The sequence below is a fragment of the Micromys minutus genome, assembly GCF_963924665.1.
Source record: "Micromys minutus genome assembly, chromosome: 32".
NCBI classification, from domain to species: domain Eukaryota; kingdom Metazoa; phylum Chordata; class Mammalia; order Rodentia; family Muridae; genus Micromys; species Micromys minutus.
Window position 1 is genome coordinate 18,711,902 of NC_137967.1, and position 24,728 is coordinate 18,736,629.

The window sequence follows — 24,728 nt, forward strand, 5'->3', positions numbered from 1 at the left end:
AGGAACAACTGCTTCACAGTCTCTTTATTAAACTCATCTGTGTGCGCACTCAGGCCTGGGGCACCACCCCGTAGAGCTGGTGAGGGAGTAACCTCTGCTTCTCACTACAGCTGTAGATCCACCGGGGCCGGACGAAGGCCAGGGAAGGGTTTTCCATCAGGGCCTAGGGGAGAGGGGTCCACTTGGGAATATCATCAGAGGACAGAGGGAATGCAGAAGTGGGCTGGGGTTCCCATTTCTGCCCCTCCAGGGCTCACCTCCTCAAAGTTGGGATCCCACTCCTGGGCTGTGATGACGAACTGGACCCGTTCACTCATGTAGTCCTCAAGCTCACTGGCGGGAGGGAGGACATGGACTGTGAGCAGCCGGCCCGCACGCTCAGGTGGGCCATGCTGTCTGCTCCAGCACCCCCTTTTTAGCTCTCATGCTCACATCTGCATGAAAACCATCCTTTCATAGCCCTGACTGTACCCGAGGAGGCACAACTGCTGCATGGAGAACACCCCCCCCCCAGACTTATTTATTATGTGCAGTGTTCCGCCTGCACATACACCCACAGGCCAGCAGAGGGCATCAGATTCCTTTACAGACAGATGGTCCTGAGCCACCATGTGGTTGCTGGGAACTGAACTCAGGACCAGTGGAAGAGCAGCCACCTCTCCAGCTCTCTTCTTCCTCTTTCCGGCTTGTGTGTTTATCTGTCTGTCTGACTGTTGTGTGTTTGTGAGTCTGGCTTTTAGCTTGACCTCTGTTCCCTGCAGCTGCCTAAGAGACCTGTGCCTTGACAAGTCAAACCAGCAATACCCAGGGCCACACGCGGCAGACGGGGCTGTGCGGGGCTCGGCAGCTGTGCCCATGCTGCTTGGCACAGGTCGCCCTCCTGCAGCCCACACCCTGTCGTGTCGCCACCTGGCAACAACACCCGCCCAGTACCACAACCCACCCATTGAAAGCTGTCACATATCGGATGAGCTTCCTCCTCTCGTCCCCAGGGAACTCGCCATACAGGAAGAAGTGTTTGCCCTCAAAGAAGTCTGTGGGAGAGATGGGAAGAGGCAGAACATGAGGGACTGACCAAGCAAAGAGGGAGGGAAAGGCATCATAGCCAAGGATGAGGTGCTCAGGAGTGAGGAGCCATGACTAACGAACTCTAGCAGCCACTGAAGCCACCAGGAAGCCCCTGCAGGCCTCCGCCTGGTCTAAGCAGTAGCTAAAACACAGCCACAGGGCTCTTGCGTTCTTGGCCCAGGCTGACCTAGGGTGGCACCACTTCACCACAGCTGGCTCTCATGATGGCTTTCGAGCTGGTTTTCTTCCCATTTCCGCTATGTCCCAGGCCACTGATTGACCCCCTTCATTTGGGGGTTCACAACACTTTCCTGACATTGCCCACAAGCTTGAGAAATGGCTCCTGCAGTGACCCTGACCCTCACTGCCAGATTGTGACTGCTCTTTTCCCCCCTGCTCTCCATTTTCACTCAGTAGCCAGGCTGGCCTTGAACTTGTGATCTTTCTACCTATAAACCTCTGGACTATAGGCAAGAACCTCCATAGCAGGCTCTCCTCCCCCTCAGGAGGACCAGACACCCTTCCACAGCCCCTGTCTTGCTGCTTTAATATCTCAGGAACTCTCACAGGCAGGGTGTGCTGGCACACGTGTAATCTCAGAACCTGGGAGGCTGAGGCAGAAAGAAAGCCACAGGTTTAAGACTAGCCTGGGCTACCTGAGACCCTGTCTCAAAAGAAAGAGAGAACAGGCAAGAGCCATGCTCGACAGCGCACGCACACAGAGCTGGCGTACTGCTATCAGTAACAGTGCGACATACAATGTGCCCAGCACTCAGGTGCCCAGAGGCAGCAGGGCTGATGACAGGGGTGAGAGAGAGTCCTGAATGGTCACAAATGAGGTTGCTCACACTGGGAGGTCACCACGGCAAGGTCACACAGGTCGTCAGAGCAGGAAGTGGCATGGGGAGAAGGAAGCTGCCAGCAGGGGTGACATGGGAGTCACAGGAAAGGGAGCAGGTAGTCTATGACACAGCAGAGACCTAGGGGATCAGGGGACTTGTCAGAGTCAGGGATGTCAACCTGGGAGCTCTGGAATTGGCAGGTCAGCCTCCGAGGGAGTCTCGCTGTCCGTGTTCTCGTCCGTGGAGCCTGCATACGGGTCCTCGCCATTCTCCCCTGGGGCTGGGGGCTGCCTTTGCTCCCTCTGCTTGGCCACCCTGGGTGATCAAGAGTTGTGGAAGGTAATGTGCAGGGAGCAGACCCCACACCAAGGCCAGCCCGACCTACCCCTGCAATCCTACCTCCTCAGCTCGTCCTCCGTGTCCCCGGAATCTTCCGCCCCGTTGTCCCGTCCTTCTGCCAGTAGCAACCCAGTTGGCGGGCCTATTTCTTGGGACATCTGGGAACTCCCCTCCCAGAAGGGCACCCAAGAGTACAGCCAGAGCCTGTGAACTCAGCCTCAGTTGTCCTCAGTCCAGTTTCAGAACACAGCGCCCCTCCTCCACTCCCTCACCTTCACACAGCTCTGCCCCTCAGACCCAGGACTCAAGGCCCCAGCCCTCCTCCCTCAGACATAAAGAGTATAGACCTCTCCCTCAGATTCTAACCTGACTGTTCCCCATCAGTGTCACTATTGTCCTGGGGTCCTGGTGATGGCGCTTTGGTCTCTTCTGCGGTTGGTGGCCTCGGGGGTGAGCTGGGTCCTGCTGCCTGGGTCTTGGCTTTGGGCTGGGGCCGCTGAGGAAGAAGGGCTGGGTGAGGTTGGGGCAGTGTGAGGCTGTGGACAGCCAGCAGGAGGCAGAAGCGGGAAGCTGAGATAGCTCAGCAGACCCCAGTTGGTACCCAGTAGTCCCTCCTGTCCCCATAAGGACACCAGACCTTTCGAGGAAGCTTAGGGGCTTCATCTTCATCACTCTCACTGTGAGAGTCCCCCTCATCCTCACTGCTGGATCCAAGGCCTGCCATGAGGTACCTACGGGAAAAACTGGGCCTCAGGCAGAGAACTATAAGAAGTCTTGGGGGGGGGCTGCTACCCTCTGACCCCTCCCAGCTCCAGAGGGGCTCCATGACATGCCAGGCAGCTCAGCCGCCCAGGCTCTTTCCCGGGTTCCATCTAAGAAGAAAGAGCAATGGGAGGTGGTCAGCTCTGAGAATCAAAGGAGAAGACCAAGCAATGGGGAAAATTCTCAAATGCAAATTCAGGTGGAACTCCAGATCTGGGGTCTCTGGCATCTCTACACTCAACCAATCGCAGACCAGAAAGTCTGCACTGCACCCCACATTCACAGACGTCTTTTGCACATTATTCCCTAACAACATGGTGTGAGGATCTACATGGTATCACATAGTGCAGATTTTAAACCACAGAATGATTCAAAACATATAAGACCCTGGCCTGGTGAGCAGGTCTATAATCTCAACTATTCACATGGCTGAGAGGCAGGAGGATTGCCTGGGAACAGAGTGAACTGAAGCCCAGCCTGAGCAACTTAGTCAGACCCTCCCTCCCTCAAAACTAAACCTGAAAAGGCTAGGGATAAAGCACAGTGGTGAAGCCCCCCCCCCACCCCCGCCTAGAATCCCCCAGGGAAGGGCTGGGGGCGTGGCTTAGCATGTGGGAAGCCTTGGGTTCAGTTCTTAGACACACACACACTCACAGAAAAGTATGTGAGGCTAGAGAGCCGGTTCAATGTTTAAGAGCTTGTACTGTTCAGAAAAGACAAATTTGTTTCTCAGACCCACATCAGGAAGCTCACAACTGCCTGTAACTCTAGCTCCAGGGGTTTGACACAATTGGCCACCTCAAGTACCTGAAAACACATGTGCATCACTACACAGATATATGTACACATACACATAATTTAAATAACAATCTTTTTTAAATGTGTGACGATTTTATGCAGTTTTTATGTAAATATGCTACCATTTTGTATAAGCAACTTGTGTATATGCATATTTAAAGATTACTTTTTTTATTTTACATGTATGAATTTTTGCCTGCATATATGTCTATGCATCACGTGTGTGCTTGGTGCCTATAATGGCCAGAAGTCATCAGACACTCTGAGACTGAAGTTACAGATAGTTGAGAGTTGCCACACGGGTGCTGGAAATTGAGCCAAGGTTTTCTAAAAGAACAACCAATGCTCAGTATGTGTGTGTGTGTGTGTGTGTGTGTGTGTGTGTGTGTGTCCTGAAACCAAGCCCCTACTGTGACACACCTCAGGGAACAAATGAGCCCGCTGACACCCTCCTCACATCTGTCCAGGACTAGCTTCTCTGGGTCAGCTGACCAACCCGCCTGTTCAATGGCCCTGCTTAGTGAACAGAGTCAAGCCACATCGTGTAAGGCAGATCTCTCCAGCCCTCACTTGGATCGGTCGGCTCCTTCTGTCGGCAGCCAGAGGCTTGTCCCCTGCACTGCATCAAGGAGATGCACAGGCCGCCTGTCCCTGTTGTGTAGCCCAGCATGCCCTCCCTCACTGCAGCCCTCCCGAGCTCCCCGAAGCTGGGTTCTCACACCTCCAACCCACTCACTGAATCAAGTGAGCGCAGGGCTCAACATCAGGGTCCTCATTTCAGTCACAGCTCTGCCTGGCACCAGAGGACACTTCAAGATCAGTTCTGAATAATGCCACACAGCCCCGAGCCTCCCTTCCACCTCCGCACGACCACAACCCACAGCGTCCTTTTCCTCTGCACAAAGCAGATGTTACAGAATCTGGTGACCCACCCAGGCAAGTTCCTTCCATCTGCAGGCCCCGACCCTGTCTCTGAAAACAGCTAATGTTGGTTGGGGACCACCTGAGCCCCCCTAGCAGGCCCCAGGCTCTTCACTGCCTGCTCTGGACCGAGGCAGGTGTGTGTGCGCCTAAGAGGCAGGTCGTGGGCCTCACCTCCGGGAGGGCAGCCGGCGCCGCATGCGGTGACAGTCCAGCACCCACTCTTTACGCACAATACGGCCTCCGAGGCCCAGGACCTGGCTATACTTGGGAGTGTTGGCAAAGGCACAGCTGGGGATGCAAAACAGGAATGTCAGACATGACCTAATGACAAATGACACAGGGCGAGGAGGGACAGAGATGGAGCTGAGGGAGGGAGGCAGAACAGGACAGATGAAGCAGGAGAGGGCAAGGAGTGCAGAGCAGTACAGGGAACCACGGGCAGGTCGGAGGCCTACATGAGGTGCGTGCTGTCCGGGGTCCAGTCTGGCCGATACTTGGCCCCTAGCTCCAGAGCCTTGTCCCGGAGCTCTGAGCGGAAGGGGTTCTGGAAGCCACTGAGAACGACCACCACCCCCTGCAGGATCTTGCCAAGCTCCTGGGGTCCAGCGCGAGCTCCCCTAGGCTCGGTGCCTTCTCCCCGGGGCTTCCCTGGGCCGGCTCTCTGTGCTGGGGTAGAGGCTGGAGCTGCAGCTGGGGTACGACTAGGAACAGGCACTGGGGTGCCAAAGAACAGAAATTCGGTTGGTACCCCATAGGCCCAGCTCTCACGGGACACCAGGCTTTCCGTCTCCCTTCTTAGACGGCGGGTTCAAGACCACTGCCCTCCTCATGACACACAAGCCCAGGCCACTACAGAACCAAGGGATCCAGTTTGCTTACATTTGGGTCTCTTGGGGGCAGGTGGCCCTGCTGAGGGCTTGCTGGGAGGTTTCTTGTCTTCTAGACTCAAGTCCAGTTTTCTCTTCCCCTTGGGAGACTCCTGCAGCTGAGGAGGTAGGGATGGGTTGGCTTTCAGCTTTCCCCAGTCTCCACTGCCCCATGTGATGAGCTCACCTTGGAAGAGCTGCCCACGACCTTGGGGCCAGGAGAGGCTGAGGAGGCCGCACTAGAGGCCTGCAGTGTAGCAGCTGCATAGCTGGGTCCTGCCGGGTCGCTTGCAGAGGCTATGGAAGGACACACTGGACTGCGGTTAGAGGGCAGGGCCACTCACCTCCACTCCCACATGCAGAAGTGACACAGGAGTCAAGACTGTGCCCGACTCAGCAGGCCAGGCCCTAGCCCGCCTCCCCAGACCTAGAGACCCGGCCGTGGCCCGCAGCTCTCAGGCTTGCTTTTGAGACAAGGCAGGTGTCACATGGCCTAGGCTGAACTCAGATTTTCTGTCTACCCAAGGAGATCCTTACATGTCTGATCCTCTTGCCTCAATTCCCCTGTGCTGAGATTTCAGGATTGGGTCTGGGAGCTGAACCCAAGGCTCTATAAGTGAGTCCTCCGCCATCCCAGCCCCCGGCGTCCCACATGCACCTGAAGACGTCTTGCTGATGCGACTGAACAACGCCCCTGGCTTCAGGGAGCTGGCACTGTCATCCTCCTCTTTCACACGGAACTGGCCGAGCTTGGTCACTGTCACCTTCTAAGGTCCCGCAAGGTCAGTGCTGTGGGAAGACTGCTGGCAGACAGGGGTGGAGAGGCAAGGAGAGGCTCTGGGGGTAACAGGCACAACTTACCTGAGATGGAGCCTCCGCCTCAGCTTTGTCTGGAGGGCTGTGAAACCTCACAAAACTCAGGCCATACGGTGAGTCCTGGAACAGGGGTGGGTGTGAGGGTGTCCTTGTGGGACAGAGCTAGGCTCTCACGCCCCTTCATTAGAGAAGCCCTTTCTGGCTCGGTTAAAGCTGTTGCCCAGTGAGCATGGTGGGGATGCTGACATCAAACCTCAATGAGCCCTAACGGTGCCCCTCACTGCCAATGGCAGGCAGGGAGTCCACTTCTATGAGCCCGGCCTCTGTCTGGAGCCACTTCTGGAATGCAAAACTACCCAGGGTTCTTTGCTCCTTTGCTGCCTGGACACAGAACCCTCACACTCCCTCCAGAGAACTAAGTGAGCAGCCTGTCCCAGGAGGATCTCACACTCACTGCTGGGAACCTCACCCGAGCAGTGGCTGTCTGCTGCCCTAGGATGGGCCCTCAGCTCCCCCACTTGCACCAGGCATGCCTCCTCAGCTTCCACACCGAGTACCTTGCTGTACGGCTGGCTGCACACGATCTTCACACGGTCCCAGCGCTTCTCGGCTGCTGCCCGGACTAACTTGTCAGGTCCAAACATGCGGACGCGGTTGGGATTTGAACCACTTCGGCTCTCAGAGGGGGACATGAACGAGGAGGTGACCAGAAGGACCTAGGGAGAAGACAGTGTAAGGAATGAAGGCCAGAGCTAGGTGGCACCTCCTAGGAGCTGGACAGGAGAGGGAAGTCAACAGTCTGCTGTGTATGATGCATGCACACGCGTGTGGGCACAAGTGCCGTGTGGAGGCTGGGGAGGGAGGACGGCTGGGTGTCCGACTTCAGTAACAAATGTTGCCGTGACAGATGCTTTTTCCAGTTTTTGCATTGTCGTGGACAATAACCATACATGCATGCAAACTGTTTTCATCATATTCACCCACCCTTCCTTGACACCCTGACTTCCTGGGGACCCCTTTTTCTTCCCAACAAGCTCTCCTGACTGGTTCTTGGTTATGGTCTGCTGAGTTTAACAGGGCTGTTTATGATGTGGGGTTGTCCCCAGACATGCTGATTTCACTTCTAAATAGTGGGATCACCAGGCCATATGCAGTCCAGACAAATTTCCATGTAAAATCAGGCAGTACTGAGGATCACATGCCCTAAGGACATGCACGGTTGAGTCAGCTCAGAGGCCAGAGTCACAGGATGCCAGAAACGAGATCAAACAACGACAGAGCACAGAGCGTCAAGTATTAAGTGATGCTCCCTGCCCACACCCAGGCTGGGGTGGCTGTGTGGAGACAGCTCGGGTGGCCAGCTGTGCCTTACCAGGCTCTGCCAGCAGGTGGCACTACAGAGGCCGCACACTGCAAGCCCCGCCCATCTGCAGATACTGGGAGCATCACCCCAGCCCCTCCTGATGCACGGATGAACCCAATTTTTAGCATCCCATACTAACCCCTCTCTTGGGGACAACAGCAGTAGGAAAGGAAGGGCACACCTGCTCAGCCCCTGTGATCCTTACACACTGTGAAAGACATTTCCGTCATTCCAACCTGCCTCCTGTTCCTCACCCCAGTGGGGACAGTAGCCCGGCCTTCTCTTTATCAGACCCCAGTAACAGTTGGTAACGCATTATTATAAAAAATTCAGTCCGAAAAATAATGTGCACCTGCTCTGCCTCCAGGTGATGGCAGGGCCACCACAGGAGCAAGAACGTGGGTAGCCTATCCAAGGTGGCCCAGAACTAATAAAATAGGAGACAAGACATAGGCTCCCACCAAGGAAAATCTCTGAGACCCTTAGCACCTGGCAGGGAGCTGGGGAAGGCAGCAGCCTCATGAGCTAAGGCAGGGGAGTGTGTCTCTGGGGCTGATGGATGATGGTTGGGACGCTTGTCTCAGCCGGCCTCGTAGAGACAATCCTCTCTGGAGAACGGCAAAGGGCAGTGTTCCTCTGCGGGACTGTGTGAGACCTCACAGGAACAGGATGGCTGGGATGGCTCACAGCCTGAGGACCTCACATCCTTCCCTGGAACCCACACAGTACCAGAGAACTGAGTCCTCAAAAGTTGTTCTCAAGCCTCCACATATACGTAAACACACACACACACACACACACACACACACACACACACTACACTAGTCAATGTAATTTATAATGGGAGAATTCCCTAGCTATCTAAACCCTCAGTGATTGTTTCTGGTGTCTGTCCTGAGATAACTGTCCCTGGAAAGGGACTTTTTCCGAGCACCCTGCAGTGTGCTGCTACAAGCCTGGCATCCTAGCGCCAGAGGCCCGAGGCAGGAAGATTAAACGCTTGAGGTCCAGCCAGTGCAGCCTTGTCTTAAAAAATAAGTTGCCCAGGTGTGGTGGCTCGTCACTGTGATCTTAGCACTGGCCACAGAGTGAGAGTCTCTGTCCCAATAACATAGCGATACTAAAAAGAGGAAGAAACAGTACACACACCTACAAGCACAGAGCTGTCATAAGCCAGCATCTCTGACTCAGGAAGGCTGCATATCCTCGCACCCTCAGCACACAACTGGCTTAAGAGCGGCTCAGAGAATAAATGGAAATGCTGACGCAGATGAAGGAACAAGTGACAACCACGAAAAATGGGAGCCCAACCCAGTGGAATAAATCATGACCCGTACCAACAAGCCCCACCCCTCTGCCTGCAGCCGGACAAGGACACAGCTCTGGCCAACAAATGCTGCTGGGAGCGGGAGTGGAGGGGAAGCCAGGCTGGGGGGCAGGGGGCACGGGCCTGTAGTTCTAAGACTCAGGAGGCTGAGGCAAGATCAAGAGTTCAAGGCCAGTCTGAGCTACACAGAGAGGGAGGGGACAGGAGTAGCTCCGTTGGCATTCGCCAAGCACACAGGAAGCTGGGCTCAATCCCTCGTACAGCAGGCGTAACTGGACACACTGGCAAACACTCGAGATCCAAGTACTTAGGAGGGAGGCAAGAGCATCAGAGTGCGCGGCTGCCCTTAGCTGCAGAACTAGGTTCTAGGTCAGTGAAGGAGGGACTGGGGAGCCAGGTGTGGAGGCATGGCGTGCCCCCGCAAGCCTGTGTGGCACTTGGGGGTGCTGGCAGGAGGATCAGCATGCAGGCTTAATAACAGGTTAAGTTTGGTCTACGTAAGACCTTCCTTCAAAAACAAAGGACAACCCAGGGAGGAGCAGAGGATGCAGGGAAGGGAGGTGGGAATAGGAACAGAGGGAGGGGAGGCAAATGGAGGCCACGGAATTTCTCTCAAGCCACGTGCTGCACTTGCTGCTTCCGAAGCTCCTGATGACAGCAACAGTGGTCATCTGCAGGAAAGGCATCAATCGAGACGCCTCCCCAGCCCAAACTGCCAGAAGAGTGCTGAGTCCGCCTGAGGCCAGCCTTGCCTCCCGAGGGCAGAACGGTTGTTTCCCGATGCTGTAAGCAATGTTCAGTTAGGTTTATTTTATTTATTTCATCTCTTTTCTGACATACTGTAAAATTTATAAATAAGAAAATAAAAGCCTTTTACTATGATTAGGAAAGTGGCAGGGAGCCCCAAGTGACTCATCTTACTCACTGTAAAGGAAAACCACTCTGGTTGTGACACTGCCTTATGCTTCCAAAGATAATGGTTACTCTCTAGTCTGGGGTACCCCAAACTCTCGTGAGTCCCTTTTATACAATTTCTCATACTGGAGATGAAAGCTAGACTTTCACACACGCTAGGCAGGGGCTCTACCACTGAGCCACGCCCCCAGCCCCTCACTGGGGGATTCTAGGCAGGGGCTCTACCACTGAGCTATACTACCCCCCCACTGGGATTCTAGGCAGGGGTGTAGAGGGTGGTTCTGATGCTTTGATCAGGATTCTGTGTTTACTGACACTAAAGGTTCTTGCCCCCAAATGGAATTTAATCTTTCAATAAAGATGCCAGTGGCCCATGCTGAGGATGGAGCGAGACACTGAGAATTGCACAGTAGGCTGAAGAGAGAAGGGGACTAGGAGAGAGGAAGAAGGGAACGCAGTAGTGGCAGGAGAAAAGTCAATCAGCTTTTCCGGGGAAGTAGCCTCTGAGACCACATTCCTAGTCCACAAGTTATTTCCAATCCAGTATCCGTGATTTCCTTTTACTTTACACTGAACATGAGAGGCAGGAATGCACGAGTCTTAGGCACACGCACACAGAAACGGGAAAGTGCTGCTTAGGAACAGCCTTGGAGTAGGGCTGCAGGAGGCGTGAGCTGCCTGACCTCTGGCTGAGAAGCGACTCGGGTCACTCTTCCTCTCAAGGGCTGAGCTAGTGCTCTAGCTCTGCAAAGAACAGTTTTGGATGGAAACCGAAATCTGCTGATTCAGCACGCCATTTTGAGAATAAAAGTGGTTTTGGTGCAGGCAAGCTCATTCTGCAAAATACATCTTTCAGGGCAGAAAGCAGCACCGGATAAGATCCTAGGCAAGTGGCGCAGGCGGGGGGGACACAGGTGGGCATGTAGCACAGGCCTTCAATCCCGACGCCTTGGGAGTCGAGGAAGGACTGAGCGTATGGGCAACAGCCGACAGACCAACACTCAAGGAAAGAGCTCCCAACCCCAGCACTCAGGAAGATCTCTGTGAGTTCGAGGCCAGCCTGCTCTACGCAGGGAATTCTAAGACAGCCAGAGCTACACGTGAGACCCTATCTTTAAAAAACAAGTAAGCAAACAAAAAATTCCATAAACTAGGAACAAATAAGAACTTCCTCAATTAAAAAAAAAAAAAAAAAACCCTACAGAAGGCCTACAGAGCCCAAAGGTTCTCAGCCCATGTAGTGACCTCAACCGTAACACTATTCTCACTGCTACTTCATAACTGTAATTTCACTACTGTTATGGGTTGCAATGTAAATCTCTGTTTTTTCTGATGGTCTTAGGGGTCATTCAAACCCCAAACGGACGGCAACCCAGTGGTTAAGAACCTACCCTAGCCACTGTCATATTTAACAGTGAAAGACAGCGCGCTCCCTCTACGACTAGGAAGATGACAAGGGGTCTGCATCCATCCCTTGAACCTGACAGCGCCCGGAGGTGCCGGTCGGGAAAGAAGGTAGCTCACAGATGTAATGGCAGCACTTAGTCAGACTGGGTGGGAGGATCAGGAGACCAGCCTCAGATGCACAGTGAGTTCAAAACCAAACTGGGCCAAGTGAGACCCTATCTTTAAAAAGGGGGGTGGGGCACAAACATACTAAACACCCTCTTTATTTTCAACAGGCACAGCGGTGCAGCAAAGACCAAGGCTGGCGTAGCTAACATCGGAACCGCACCCCCGTCCCCACGCATGCACACACTTCAGTCTTCACTGCCTTAGGCTTAGACTCGTCTACACCATGGTAGGCTTAGTTTTCACTTCACTGGAAAACCAGTAGTTAATACTGAGCTAGTGTCCTTCCTTGGCCAGTCCTATGAGCCAGGCTTGACAGAGCACACCTACAGTCCAGCTTCCTGAGAGGCGGAGGCAGGAAAACTACTCCAGTCTAGGAGTGAATGTCAGCCTGGGCAAAAGGGAAGACCCATCTCAAGGAAAAAGGTAAAGTATCAATCAGAAAGGGATTGTATTTTGTCTCAAGTAGGTTATCAGAGTCAGGACAATGTGAAACCTCAGTTCCCAGGCCATGACCTATGCAACTGAATTTTACAAGTAAGGGCCTCTTGTTCCTTATTTGACCACAATCTAGGCAGCCCAGCTCTCCGCCAATGATCAGGCCAGTACCCCGTGCACACCAGGACTCTGCAGGAGGCAGGCTGGGTGCTCACATCCACTCTCGGTAATCACAGGTGGCGGCTGCTGAGGACGGGGTTAGTGATGGAGATACGGGGTGTGGGCATCTCCCAGTCCTGCTTACCTCATAGTCCTGTTCACCAGCTGTGGCCCCTCCAGCCGAGCTGCCCACCAGCACCTCCACAAAGGCTGAGCCATCATTCCCGATGTCCACGCTGTGTATCTGTTCCTCCTTCTCCAACTGTGGGGCAGAGAAAGGCTGCTGAGTGCCTGGTTCTGCCACATCCCCTGGAATGTCACCTGTGTGTCAGTAGGGACTGGAACTGAGTACTGAGTGGCGATTCTGTCTCTGGTAGGCAGCCCAGGACATGACACTGCACACCTGCTCACCAACAGACACCCCCATCCCCACACTTACCTCCACTCCCTGCCATGGAGCTCTTCGTGCTGGCAACAGCCAGAGACACAGGTGCAAGTTGTCATACAAAGGACATAACTACAGAAGATCCTGGACAAATTGATGCGTGCCAGGGGCTTTGTGGCTTGCACAGCACCGAGTCCTGCTTTTAAACCCAGCTCTGCCACACACATGTGCGCCCTCACTGAATTAACCTCCTGGAGCCCCTGCCTCCTCATCTATAAAACAGGGCTCATCAAACCAAGAATAACCTCATAATTAACATGGCTGAAGGTCAGGGCACACAGTAGGTACTCTGCAGCTGTCAGCAGGCATTGCTTTAACGTTGGTGATTCCTGTGACATTACTCTCACTGAAAAAGGTGGAGGAAGGTAAAGCTGGGGCTTGGTGTCACACTGTGTAACCCTGGCATTTGAGAGGTGGGGGCAGGAGCATCAGAAGTTTCAGGTCTCCCTGAGCCACACAGCAAATTGGAGGCTAGGCAGGATCACATGAGACCTTGTCTCAAATTAAAAAGAAAAGGGAAATCTAAAAAGGATAGCTATAAGGATAGACTAACAATACAGGTGTGTGTGTGTGTGTGTGTGTGTGTGTGTGTAGGCTTGTATATAAACAAGTGCATGTGTGTAGTGTGCAGGCTTGTGCATTCATGTGTCTGAGTGCATGTGGAGGCCAAAGGTTGATGTCAGGGGTCTTCCCAATGGCTCTCCACCTTGTTTACTGAGGCAGGTCTTTCCAGAGATCCCATCTCTATCTCAGGAGCCCTGGGATCTCAGGCAGGCTACCATGCCCACCCAGCTTTCATGTAGGTCTGGTCCTCATTCATTGCCCAATGAGCCATCACCAGATTCAGAAATGCTGTATTTCTAACTGGGGCAAGGGCTGATGTCTAGGCTTGAGATCCCTTATTCCTGACCCTGTACGATGACCCGGCGGTTACAAGCACCTGCCACCCAGCCCGATACCTGAACTTAAGCACCAAGATCTATGTGGTGGAAGGAGATCCATATGTACCCACACACATACAGTCGATGTGAAAACCACAGCTCTCCTCTAAAGGGAATAAGAACTAGTTTATTCTGGAACCATTCTGAGTGACCATGGCCCAGGAACACAGATTTAGCTTACTACCAACTCCATGTTCTAATGTGGAAGCAGTTTAATTAAGTTTACTATAGTTTTGCAGAACAAAGAAAGGCATACATTGAGGCATTTTTCCCCTCAAGATTTATTTATGTATATGACTGCTCTATCTGCAAATATGCTGAGAGGGCATCAGATCTCATTACAGACGGTTGTGAGCCACCATGTGGTTGCTGGGAATTGAACTCAGAACCTCTGGAAGAACAGTCAGTGCTCTTAACCACTGAGCCATCTCTCTAGCCCCCAAATGAAGACAACTTTAAAATACACTGATGGGTATACCAGATAGGTGGGTAGAAGAGGGGGAGCTGTCTTATAGGCCCAATATGCTATCTGATGACATTCTTAGCTCTCTTGGTGGAGGTTAGTGTTCTGCTACATTAAAACTACGAGGTGTTAGTTCAGATAGAGTGAGGCAAGGAATGGCTGTTCTAGAAGCTAGAACTAGCCCAAGAGAAAGGAATCAGCCTCTGAAGCGACAAGACCCCACCGTCGCCATGACACTGAAATTCTAATCAGTCTACCAGTCTCTGAACACAATGTCTTTTTGGGAAATTTTGTTCACAAGGGACACTCAAATAAAACCAGGTAAAAATGTACTAAAGGGACCTGAGACACGGACCCTCGAAGTCATGAGCACACGCTGCTCTGACACAAGAACTGGACTCAGTTTCCAGCACCCATGTCAGACGCTGCTGACCACCAGTGATGCTGGCTCTGGGGACCAGCGTGCTCTTCCAGCCTTCCTGGGCACAGGCACACACGTGGCACACATACAGACATGTATATACACAGAAATGAAAATTAGTCGTCCAAAAATGTAATAAAAAAGCTTTAAGGATTTTTTTTTTTTTGTTCAGCTAAGGACTTTAGAGCCGAAAATAAACGAACAGAAAGAGTGAAGCCAACTTCAGCCTTGTTTAAATAAAAAACAAAACACTACACAGAACCCAGAAGCTGGTACAATTGGAAGCGGCTGCAGTGACTCTCCTGTTTGTCACAGAAAGGTCGGGCTGGCCTGGAGTCATTCCCCGCTTGAAGACCACCATCTAGTCCAAACTCGAGGCTGTAGTTTCTGTAAGTTTACTTATTACTTGTGTATGAGCACTTTGCCTGAACATATGCCTATGTTCCATCTGCTTTCCTGGCCCCGTGGAGGCTGAGAGGAGGATCAGAACCTCTGGAACTAGAGTTAAGATAGTTGTGAGCGGCTGTGTGGTGCTGGGAATCAAAGCCCCGTCCTCTATAAGAACAAGTGCTTAAAATCACTGAGCCAACTCTCCAGCTGCCCCCACCCCACCTCACCCCAATGTTTGAGACTTGGCCACTGTAGCCCAGGCTACACATTTTCGTGTGTGTGTGTGTGTGTGTGTGTGTGTGTGTGTGTGTGTGTGTGTGTGTGTGTGTGGTGTCATTAATAACCAGAGACACTTTGAATTTATGGGGACTCTCCTGGCTTCCCCTTCCAGGGGCTAGAACTGCAGGAGACTGCTTGGTCCCTGTTTCCCTTTCACAGGAGTTGTTTTGTCAGTCCTAGAAATGCCCCAGGCTTCCCACTGAATCCATTATCCAGGAACAGGAGCATTAGCTGATACAAGCTCATTATTCGTTGAAAGAAAGAGCCATTTATGAAGCAGCCACTCACTAAAAGACCTGTGGCTCCAGCCTGAGGCTGAAGACAAGAAAGGTGTGTGGGTGTGGGGCAGTCAGGACAGGAAATGCTAAGTGTCCAGTCTGGAGCTCTTTAACGGGGTCCTCAGATGAGGAACTATACAGCCCTCAAAGATGTCCTGGCTTCAGATGTGGCTCAGTTGGCGCGCTTGCCTAGGATGCAGGAAGCCCCGAGTTCAATCCCCAGTCACGGATAATCGGCGTGCTGAATGAGGACACCTGTAATTTCAGCACTCCGAGTGGAGGCAGCGAAATGAGAAAAACACACATGCGCTCAAGCCTGACCTGGTTCAGCCTGGCTCAAACTGAGATGCACTTTATTTACCTGCCATTCTTCTGCTTCAGTGACACCACGGTGGCAGCTGTGCCTTATTCAAAGTGCATTTCCCGTCATATTTGCTCACAGCCATCATAGGTCAATGGGCCCCACTGAACTTGTGGCTGTTGATTTTATAAGCTCCCTGCTTACCCAGCCGGCCCGTCTCTACACATGTAGTCTCAAGTCTGTGGGGCTCATTAAAACTTCAGAGTTTTCCCTGGTGGCCTTAAGTGAGAACAGCTGGCCAGAACAGCAGGGGATCAGAAGTTCAAGGTCAGAGTGGCAGAGATGGCTCTGTTAGAGCTCTTCATACCCACAGGAGGCTCCTAACATCCTGTACCTTCAGGCCCCAGGGACCTGGTTCTGCACTACACATACTTAAATTATCTCTCTCTCTCTCTTCTTCTTCTTCTTCTTCTTCTTTTTGGTAGCAAAAACAAAATTTTTAACTGCCTATGTACTTCCACCCAACATGGCCCCCTCCTCTGCTCTGGGACCGTCTGCAGCTCCTTCTGCTCTACCAGACCAGTCAGGGCACCACAGCTCCATGGCAGGAAGGAACCTTGACTTGAGCAAAGTGGTCTGTGTTCAAATCCAGCCCTGCCATTTCTAAACTACAGTTTCCAAGGGGCAGTTTTCTCAGGTGAGAAAGGGGAGTCCCAGTGGTGTCTCTCCATAGGAAGCTAAGATGTCCCAAAGTCACAAGGGCAGCCGGCTGGACCTGCAACCCCAGTGACTTGGTAGGTAAAGGCAGAGGTCAAGTTCAAGAGCAGGAGTAACTCAGCAAGACTGTCTCAAAGAGAGGGGTCTGGGATGCGGGCCAATGGTAGAGGGCTGTCTAGCCTGTCCTGGTTCAACATTTAGCAGCACAAAAGAAAAGAAAGCAAACCTGAGTGCTTTATACTCCGCATCTGTAACCGTGGCAGCAATGAAGCTCCGCTCTTCTACCAGGGACCTAAGCGCAGGTGCTGCAATTAGCTGGGCAGGAAGTGCTTACGCCACAGCTGTGCAGGCAGAGCCCAAGAGAAAGCCAGCCAGCGGCTTAGCCACCGCACCACTGCACGGAACGGACCTTCCCGACAGCCCAGACGACGCCCTGTATGCTCAACCACTCTTCTCCTTACACCACCCACCTTACATCCCACAAAGGCCTCCTGCTCAGAGCCTTCACACCTGCCACCCCAGACTCTGGAACACGCTTCCCACCTCACACCTCACTTGCTCAAGCCTTCTTTCTGACTACATCCAGATGTCAACGCCTCAGACCAAACTAAGCAGCATCTCCCACAAGGGGTTCCTCTATTCCTTGTCCTGGTTTATCTCTCTCCACTATTACTGAGCCATACCTGTGGCTCCGACTTGTATATAAATATGTATATTCTCCCCCGACACTGGGTCTCATGTATCCCAGTGAGCTAGCCTCAAACTTCCTAAATAACCAACAATGTTCCAACTTTGGATCCTGGTAAAAGCACTTCTCTTCCCAGGTTAATGCAATGCCAGGGATCAAACTCAGAATACTACATGAGCTAGGCAGGTTATGTACCAAGTGGGCAGCACAAACAGCCCTGGTATTCTACACTTGCGTGTTTGTATTTTTTAAATTTTCCTATCCACACATGATACATGATACTGAACGGCCACAGAAACTAGGCAAGGCTCTGAGAGTTGGCTAGTTAAAAAGCTGTCCTGTATGCAGTAGTTAAAAGAAAGAGGGAGGGGCTGGAGGCCACAAGGAGTTCCAGGCCAGTCTGAGGTGCAGAGTAAGACCCTGCTTCAAATGATACTAGGAATAAATATCAGGACAGCGGGACACAGGCAATCTCAGCACTCTAGGGGAAGCAGGAAAATCACAAGGCAAGACCAGCCTGAGCTACACACACAGTGAATATCTTTCTCCAAACCACTGCGGGCGTGGTTCAGTGGTAGAGCCCCTGCCTAGAATCCCCCAGTGAGGGGCTGGGGGCGTGGCTCAGTGGTAGAGCCCCTGCCTAGAATCCCCCAGTGAGGGGCTGGGGGCGTGGCTCAGTGGTAGAGCCCCTGCCTAGAATCCCCCAGTGAGGGGCTGGGATGTAGCTCAGCAGGTAAAAGCACTAGGTCTTCCAGAGGACTCAGGCTTGATGCCCAGCACCCACACAGCACCTCACAACCATCTGTAACTCCAGTTCCAGGAGATTTGATGCCCTCCTCTGGTCTCTTCAGGGACTAGGCATATGTACAGACACGCATGCAGACAAATACCCATACACATAAAACAAAAATCTGCCAGGTCTGGTGGAGCATACCTTTAATCCTAGCATTCAGAAAACAGGCAGGAAAATCTGTGTGCATCCAAGGCCAGCCTGGTCTACACAGTGAGTTCTAAACAGGCCATAGTTACACAGTCGGACCCTGTCTCCAAACAAAATGGAGGAGGGGGGTTGCTGGAGAGATGGCTTGGTGGTTAAGAACACTGGCTTCCAGTGCAGAGTTCTTTCAGAGATCCCAAGTTCAATTCCCAGCACCCACATAGTGCCTCACAACTGTCTGGAACGATGGTTCCATGGCATCCAGTGCCCTCTTGAGGTGTGCAGATGTGCATAGATACATAAATGAACCCTCATACATGTGAGCAGGGGATCACAGAGCCAGCCTGGGCTGTATCTTACAATGAGACCCTGTCTCAAACAACAATAACAAAACAAAGCACGTATGATGTGTTCCAGCGTGCTGCTGACACTCAGGTGACACACCAGTGTTCCAGCATCCCCTCCGGGCCAGGCGGGGCTGGCAAAGAGACTGAACTCCCGGTCTGGAAAGCAGGTGACCAGCTGGGCACAGAGTAGCCACAGCTGACAAAGAGGTGTGTGGAGCTGACACAAGCAGAGGGCTGAGCCCTGTGTGGCAATACCAGTGTTGTGTAACAGTGTTTAGAGAACACACAAGGAAATGGGCGAGCACACAAGAGGCTACTTGTCTTGGTGTCCAGAAATCTCTCCCTTGTCGTCACTGAAAAGGAACCAAAGCTAACACTGGATGAACTCAGTTGCCCACAAGCTGGCAAGTGCCAAACGCAATTAGATTTTCCCAGAGGTCTCTGAGGCGATGAGCTCTTAGAGTGACCTCTGCTTCTGAGCCGGGCCTACTGTGTATTCTCCACGGGAACAAGGAGCCTGTAGAGATCTAATAGGACCCTATCTTTGCTCTGCAGAGGCCCTGGCGAAGCCCTGGTCCTGCCCTGCTCTGCCTCATTTGCCGGATGGACACAGCCCACTGGCCTCTCTGTCCCTCCCCGCGGCTGAACGTTCTCCTTTGCTCAGAGTCACCATACTGCAGAGACAGCTTAGTGAGCAAAGATGGTGACCTTGAAACCCGGAATGGAAGGAAAGTGACCCCGGCATGTGCCCTCTGACCTCTAAAGATGAAAACACGTGAAGATGAAAACACGTTCACACACACACACTCAATGTAGTTTTAAAAAAGTATCACAACTCTAACTCAAGCACTCAGGAGACGGGCGGGTGGATCAGTGAGTTCAAGACCATCCTGGTCTGCATAGCAAGTACCACCAAGGCTCTGCAGAGAGCCCATCTCAAAACCAACCCCAAAACAAAACAAGTTTTTAAAAGTCACCAGTGGGGGCTGGAGAGATGGCTCAGTGGTTAGAGCACTGACTGCTCTTCCAGAGGTCCTGAGTTCAATTCCCAGCAACCACATGGTGGCTCACAACCATCTGTAATGGGATCTAATGCCCTCTTCTGGTGTGTCTGAGGACAGTTACTTTTATACATAAAATAAATAAATCTTTTTAAAAAGTCACCAGTGGGCACTTACTGCTCTTGTAAAGGATTAAGGTTTGGTTTTCAGCATCCACATGGCTCACGCCAGCATTCCTAACTCCAGCTCCAGGGGATCCAATGCCCTTGTCTGACCTCAAAAGCACCATGCACGCAAATCATGATGCATACACACAACTTTTTAATGGGGGGGGGGGTGCGTAGATGGAGACAAAGTCCACTACATAGCACTAACCATTATAGACCTCACTCTGTGGACTAGGCTGGCCTTGAATTCACAAATATTTACCTGTCTCTGCCTCCTTGGTGCTGGAATTAAAGGTGTGCACCACATAAAAATAAACACCTGGCCACACCATCTCCAGCTGGACACCCTACTCACCCTGCCCCACTTCCTCCACAGCATTCGTGGCTCACTGCCCCATGCAGGGACAATTCACTGAGCCTGTCAGCCTTTCCGCGCTGGGGTCTCACGTAGCCCAGGCTGACCTCAGACTTGCTCTGTAGCAGCTGGCCCGTAACTTCTGACCCTCCTGCTCTGAGGACCGGGAAGACAGACTGAAAGCACTATCCCCAATGTGAATGTGTTGGGGTTCAAACCCAGAGCTTGGGGTATGCTAGGCAAGCCCTCTCCAGTCCAGCAACGTCCCCAGCCTCCAGGGATGGACATGCTCATCACATGCTACCCACAGTGTCCACATGCAGCAGGAGCTCAGATGTGGAACAAATGATACCACTCTGCACCTTTGACCTTAGCTACAAAGTGAAGAAGTAACACATGAACTCCTCCAAGTACCACCTTCTACACCACCGTCTCCAGGTTTGATTATGACCTCCAGTTGCCCATCTTCTTTTAAGCTCACACTTTTATTTTTCTGTATATGAGTATTCTGCCTCTCAGAGGCTAGAGAGGACATCTGATCCCTTGGGTCTGTAGTTACAAAAAGTTACAAGCTGCCATGTGGATGCTGGGAATCAAACCAAGGTCCTCTGAAGGAGCAGCCTGTGGTCTTACCCACGGAGCATCTCTCCAGCTGGACACTTACATATGGCATACACAGGACGGGGCGCATGTGATATGGAAGTTAAGAGGACAAGCTTTGGGGCTGGGGAGGTGGCTCAGCGGTTAGAGCACTGACTGCTCTTCCAGAGGTCCTGAGTTCAATTCCCAGCAACCACATGGTGGCTCACAACCATCTGTAATGGGATCTGATGCCTCTTTTGGTGTGTCTGAAGACAGAGACAGCGTACCGACATAAAATAAATAAAAAAAAAAAAAAAAGAAAGAAAGAAAGAAAGGAAAAGAGGACAAGCTTTGTGGGTCAATTCTCTCCTTCTGCCAAGAGGAGTCCAATGAAGGAACTTAAGTAGTCAGGCTTGGTCACGAGGACCTCCCCCACCAAGCTTCCTCGGAACCCCTGGATGTTGCTTTTGATTCCTACCACTCTCGTAGAACTGAACGTCATTTCCCACAGTGTGTGTAGGGAGATGGGTGGGGGGGGTCATCTGATGCTAATCAAGGCCTGAAGAATCAACATCCTATAATGAAATCACCAATCCCTCCCTTTATCCCAACTCCCACATGTAGACAGAGCACTCCTGCAGACATTATGTCACCAGGTTTTAACAACCACCCCAGCCTCGGGTGTCTTTATTTCCAATGGGTATGTTTAGAGAAATTAGAAACATCTGCCTAAGGTCAAGAGTGAGTAAGAGCTAGGATTTGAATCCAGATCCTCAAACTAAATGCTAAGCAACCAGGTTCTCACACCGTTTTAAAAGACAGGTGTTCGATTTCATAACTTCTCTGGGCCTTGGTTTCCTTATCTGTAAAATGGGGATAATGACAGTCTGTAGGTCATAGGGCTTTATGAGGACCGAATGAATCAAGCCATGTGAGGTGTGAAGGCTGCTGACTGGCAGGTTATAATGGTGAATGATGTTAGTTTTCATTACAGTCTCTGATTAGGGATCATTTCAGGATACATTTAAAAAACATGTATACACCTAAAATTGGCCAGAAAATGTCATGGACTCATGTTTGTTCTCTGGAAACGTCTCTATAATCCTCAAAACATTCTGTAACCCAGAACTGCTCAGCAAGGAAGAGGCAAGAATACGTTAAGTATCGAAACTGTCAGGTCAACCTTGTTTTTCCCCACCAAAGTCCTTAACTCAGAACTGAGGAATTTGGCTAATACCAAGGAAAAGTCAAGGGTGTGAGCTGGGCACCGTGACCCACACTAGGGACTGTAGCACTCTGGGGAGGAGGGGAAGAAGCCAGTGCTTATGATGGTGACTGGGGGCCGTGGCTCAGCGGTGCACATGAATACCACAGGCTGACAAAGTTGTCAAAAACACCCACACTCACGCATGGACTGAGTCTGGGCACTGCCATTTGTGAGAGATGACCAAGGCCTTTATGGTACGACACTCAGAAAATCATGGGGGCCAACAGCCAACTGGCAATGAGCAGATGCTTAAAAGCATCTAATTTTCTTCTCCCACTGATTTTTCTTAAAGATACATTTTTGTTGTTTTTAATACGTGTATGGAAGGAGGGTGGAGCCCCAGAGGCCAGAGGTATCAGATCCTCTGGAGCTAAGCTTACAGGTTGCTGCTGTAAGGTATCAGACATGTGTACTAACTTACTGAACTCAGTCTTCTGGGAGACTGGTTTGCACTCTTAACCACTGAGCCATCTCTCTAGCCCCTTCCTTAAATTTCTGTACTTGTCAGAAACAACCCCACCCTCTAGCCCCCCACCGGTGCTTCCCTATGTAACCCTAGCTGGCCTAGAACTCATTCTGTAGACCAGGATGGCCTCAAACTCAGAGATCCACCTGCTTCTGCATCTAAGGGCTGGGATTAAAGGTGTGCACTACCACTGACCGGCTTAAAATAAATTAAAAAGCAGTCAGAAAGACGTCAGCCCGAACTGGGGACATGGCTCAATTTGTAAACTCTTACCTAGCCCGTATAGTACTGAGTGAGAGTATGTGTGTACGTGTGTGTGTGTGTGTGTATGTTGTGAGCTAAATGGTGGAAAAGCACAAGTGGTAGGCATGACGGTGTCCACCTGGAATTCCTCTGCCCCAGGTAGACAGAGGATTAGGAGTTCAAGACTAGCTTCAATTTAAGAAAAAATTTAAAAGGCGTTAAGGTGTGGTGGCACACACCTTTAATCTCAGCACTCAGGAGGCAGAGGCAGGAGGATCTCTGTAAATTGGAGGCCAGCCTGTTCTAGAGTGAGTTCCAGGATGGCCAGGGCCCTGTAGATTATAGACCCTATCTTACAAACAAAACAATAAAACCAATCAAACAAAACTTCCCCTCCCTACGCGTTTCGTTCATTTATTATTTGAGATACTTGGGATGGAACCAAGGGTCTGACATGTTCCAGGCAAGCCCCGTACAGCCGAGCTGTCTGCCTAATCCTATGATAATAGTCCTCATGAGGGTAGTTGCTTTTCAGTTTTGAGGGTCTAAGTAGTCCAGGCTAGCTTTGAACTTGCGATCTCTATCTCAGGTTCTGAAGCAACTGGGATGACAGGCCTGAGCCACCGGCCCCTCCATGGTTGCCTTCTTTACAATGAAACTGGTTTATGGAGATACTCTTCACGGCCCCAAGGACACAGGAAACAGTAATGGTTGACACTGTCCTAACTGATGAAACTGAAGCCCTGAAGTAGAATCAACCTACTCAGGGGCACCCACTGATTCCTGGAATCTCAGGGATTTCAAAGCCCATTTTACAGGCACCTGAGCTGAGCAAGCTCTCTCTACCACAGAAAGAAAACGACTCCGCCTACAGCCATCTGACAATGGAATGTGAGTTGGGGTCTCACAGCCCCGGGGATGAGGAGGTGGGAGAGGGCAGCGTCACCTGTAGGACCACAGAGATGGTCTTCTCTCCTGCCTTGGCTGCCCTCCACTTCCGGTAAGTGTCGGCCTTGAGAAGGTTTTCGGCACAATGGGTCTGCAGAGAAGAGTCGAAAGATGGAAGTTCTTTAAATAAAGCTTAGTTTTTGAAAGTAGAAAATTTTTTGAATTTTTAAATTCCCAAGAGCGGGCCGACTCTCCACACCTGACTTCTTGCCAGCCCCACACACACCCACGCGCACACACCCACGCACACACCCACACCTGCCTCGAGTTTTAATCAGTTTTTCTTCACAGTGAGAACTCAGTGCCCCCCCCCTTTTCCTTACTCTCCACAGTGGCCCCAAACTTCCCTACTTGCCCGTCTCTCTCGGATGCGCGGCCAGCCTCAGGAAACCCCACCCGGAGCCCCCCTCAGAATCCCACGAAGTTCCCCCCTTGTGTTTCCGAAGTCCTCAGCCTCCGTCACCCCACTGTTCCCACGTCAGCCCCTCACCGAGTCCTGGCTGCTGCAGGACACGACGTGGCGGAGGCTGATCTCCGGCATGTCCGCGCCCGTGGACGCTCGACCGATTAGAGAATGAAGAAGAAGGGTTCCAGCTCCGGGGGGGGGGTCTCCCCGGAGAAGGTTGGGGGTGCGCGCCCTGCACGGGACTCAGTGCGCAAGCGCGGGACGGCCGGGCCTTTCAAACCGCGGCGCGCCGGCGCGCGCGTCGACACTGCGCATGCTCGGTTGGGCTTCTCTGCAATTTCCTCCGGCCCCGCCCCTCTCCGACTCCACCACTCTCGGGCCTCGCTGCCTGATGACGTAAGACTCGGCTTCCTGGGAGCCTAGCAACAGAAGCGGCTTCGGTGATTGGTTCCTACGTGAAATTTGCCCTGTTCATTGGACCGTGAGGTCACCAACCAAACCGAAGCCTTACTTAGGACCGCTGAAGCGAGCTGAGAGTTTCCCAAAGCCAGCATCCTCCACCTGTTGTTGCGGACACGCTCTGTTCCCCTTCTCCCTCCAAACATGGACAGACAGACATTGACAGACAGATAATAGACGGATGGCCCGCAGAGATCTCAGACCTCTCGTAGTTCTTGTCCTGACACCAAAAGAGAGGGAGAAAGATCTTAAGTACAAATTATGCACCATATACTCGCGTGAACGCACGAATAGCACAAGAGTGCTTCCACAAATACCTTGGTTTCCAAATGCCCTTGTAAGCATTTGTCTCCATCTTCGCCCGTCTCTGTCTGCAGACAGGACCTCTTTTGTTCGATCCCCTCAAGACCCAGGGGCACATCCCTGGGTGGGGTTGGA

At 51.9% G+C, this 24,728-nt stretch overlaps 1 protein-coding gene across 4 annotated transcripts; it reads right to left on the reverse strand.

Moving 5' to 3' along the window:
* Positions 1 to 5: 5 nt before the first annotated feature.
* Positions 6 to 24,086, reverse strand: XRCC1 (X-ray repair cross complementing 1). 4 transcript variants are annotated; one of them, XM_080908257.1, is made up of 18 exons: positions 23,424 to 23,441; positions 12,335 to 12,451; positions 8,928 to 9,888; positions 8,268 to 8,489; positions 6,973 to 7,131; positions 6,461 to 6,535; positions 6,258 to 6,366; positions 5,787 to 5,896; positions 5,613 to 5,718; positions 5,189 to 5,447; positions 4,905 to 5,021; positions 2,887 to 2,980; positions 2,616 to 2,745; positions 2,310 to 2,364; positions 2,089 to 2,225; positions 944 to 1,034; positions 258 to 333; positions 6 to 163 (listed from the first exon to the last, which is right to left on the reverse strand). In XM_080908257.1, exons 4-18 carry the CDS (start codon positions 8,298 to 8,300, stop codon positions 50 to 52), a joined length of 1,665 nt encoding a protein of 554 aa, XP_080764383.1. In that variant the 5' UTR covers positions 8,301 to 8,489; positions 8,928 to 9,888; positions 12,335 to 12,451; positions 23,424 to 23,441; the 3' UTR covers positions 6 to 49. The 4 variants fall into 4 exon arrangements, with proteins under 4 accessions (XP_080764383.1, XP_080764382.1, XP_080764381.1 ...); XM_080908256.1 differs by lacking the exons at positions 8,268 to 8,489; positions 8,928 to 9,888 and adding an exon at positions 23,916 to 24,086 and having other exon boundaries at positions 2,310 to 2,361; positions 23,424 to 23,516; XM_080908255.1 differs by lacking the exons at positions 8,268 to 8,489; positions 8,928 to 9,888 and adding an exon at positions 23,916 to 24,086 and having other exon boundaries at positions 23,424 to 23,516.
* Positions 24,087 to 24,728: the final 642 nt, after the last annotated feature.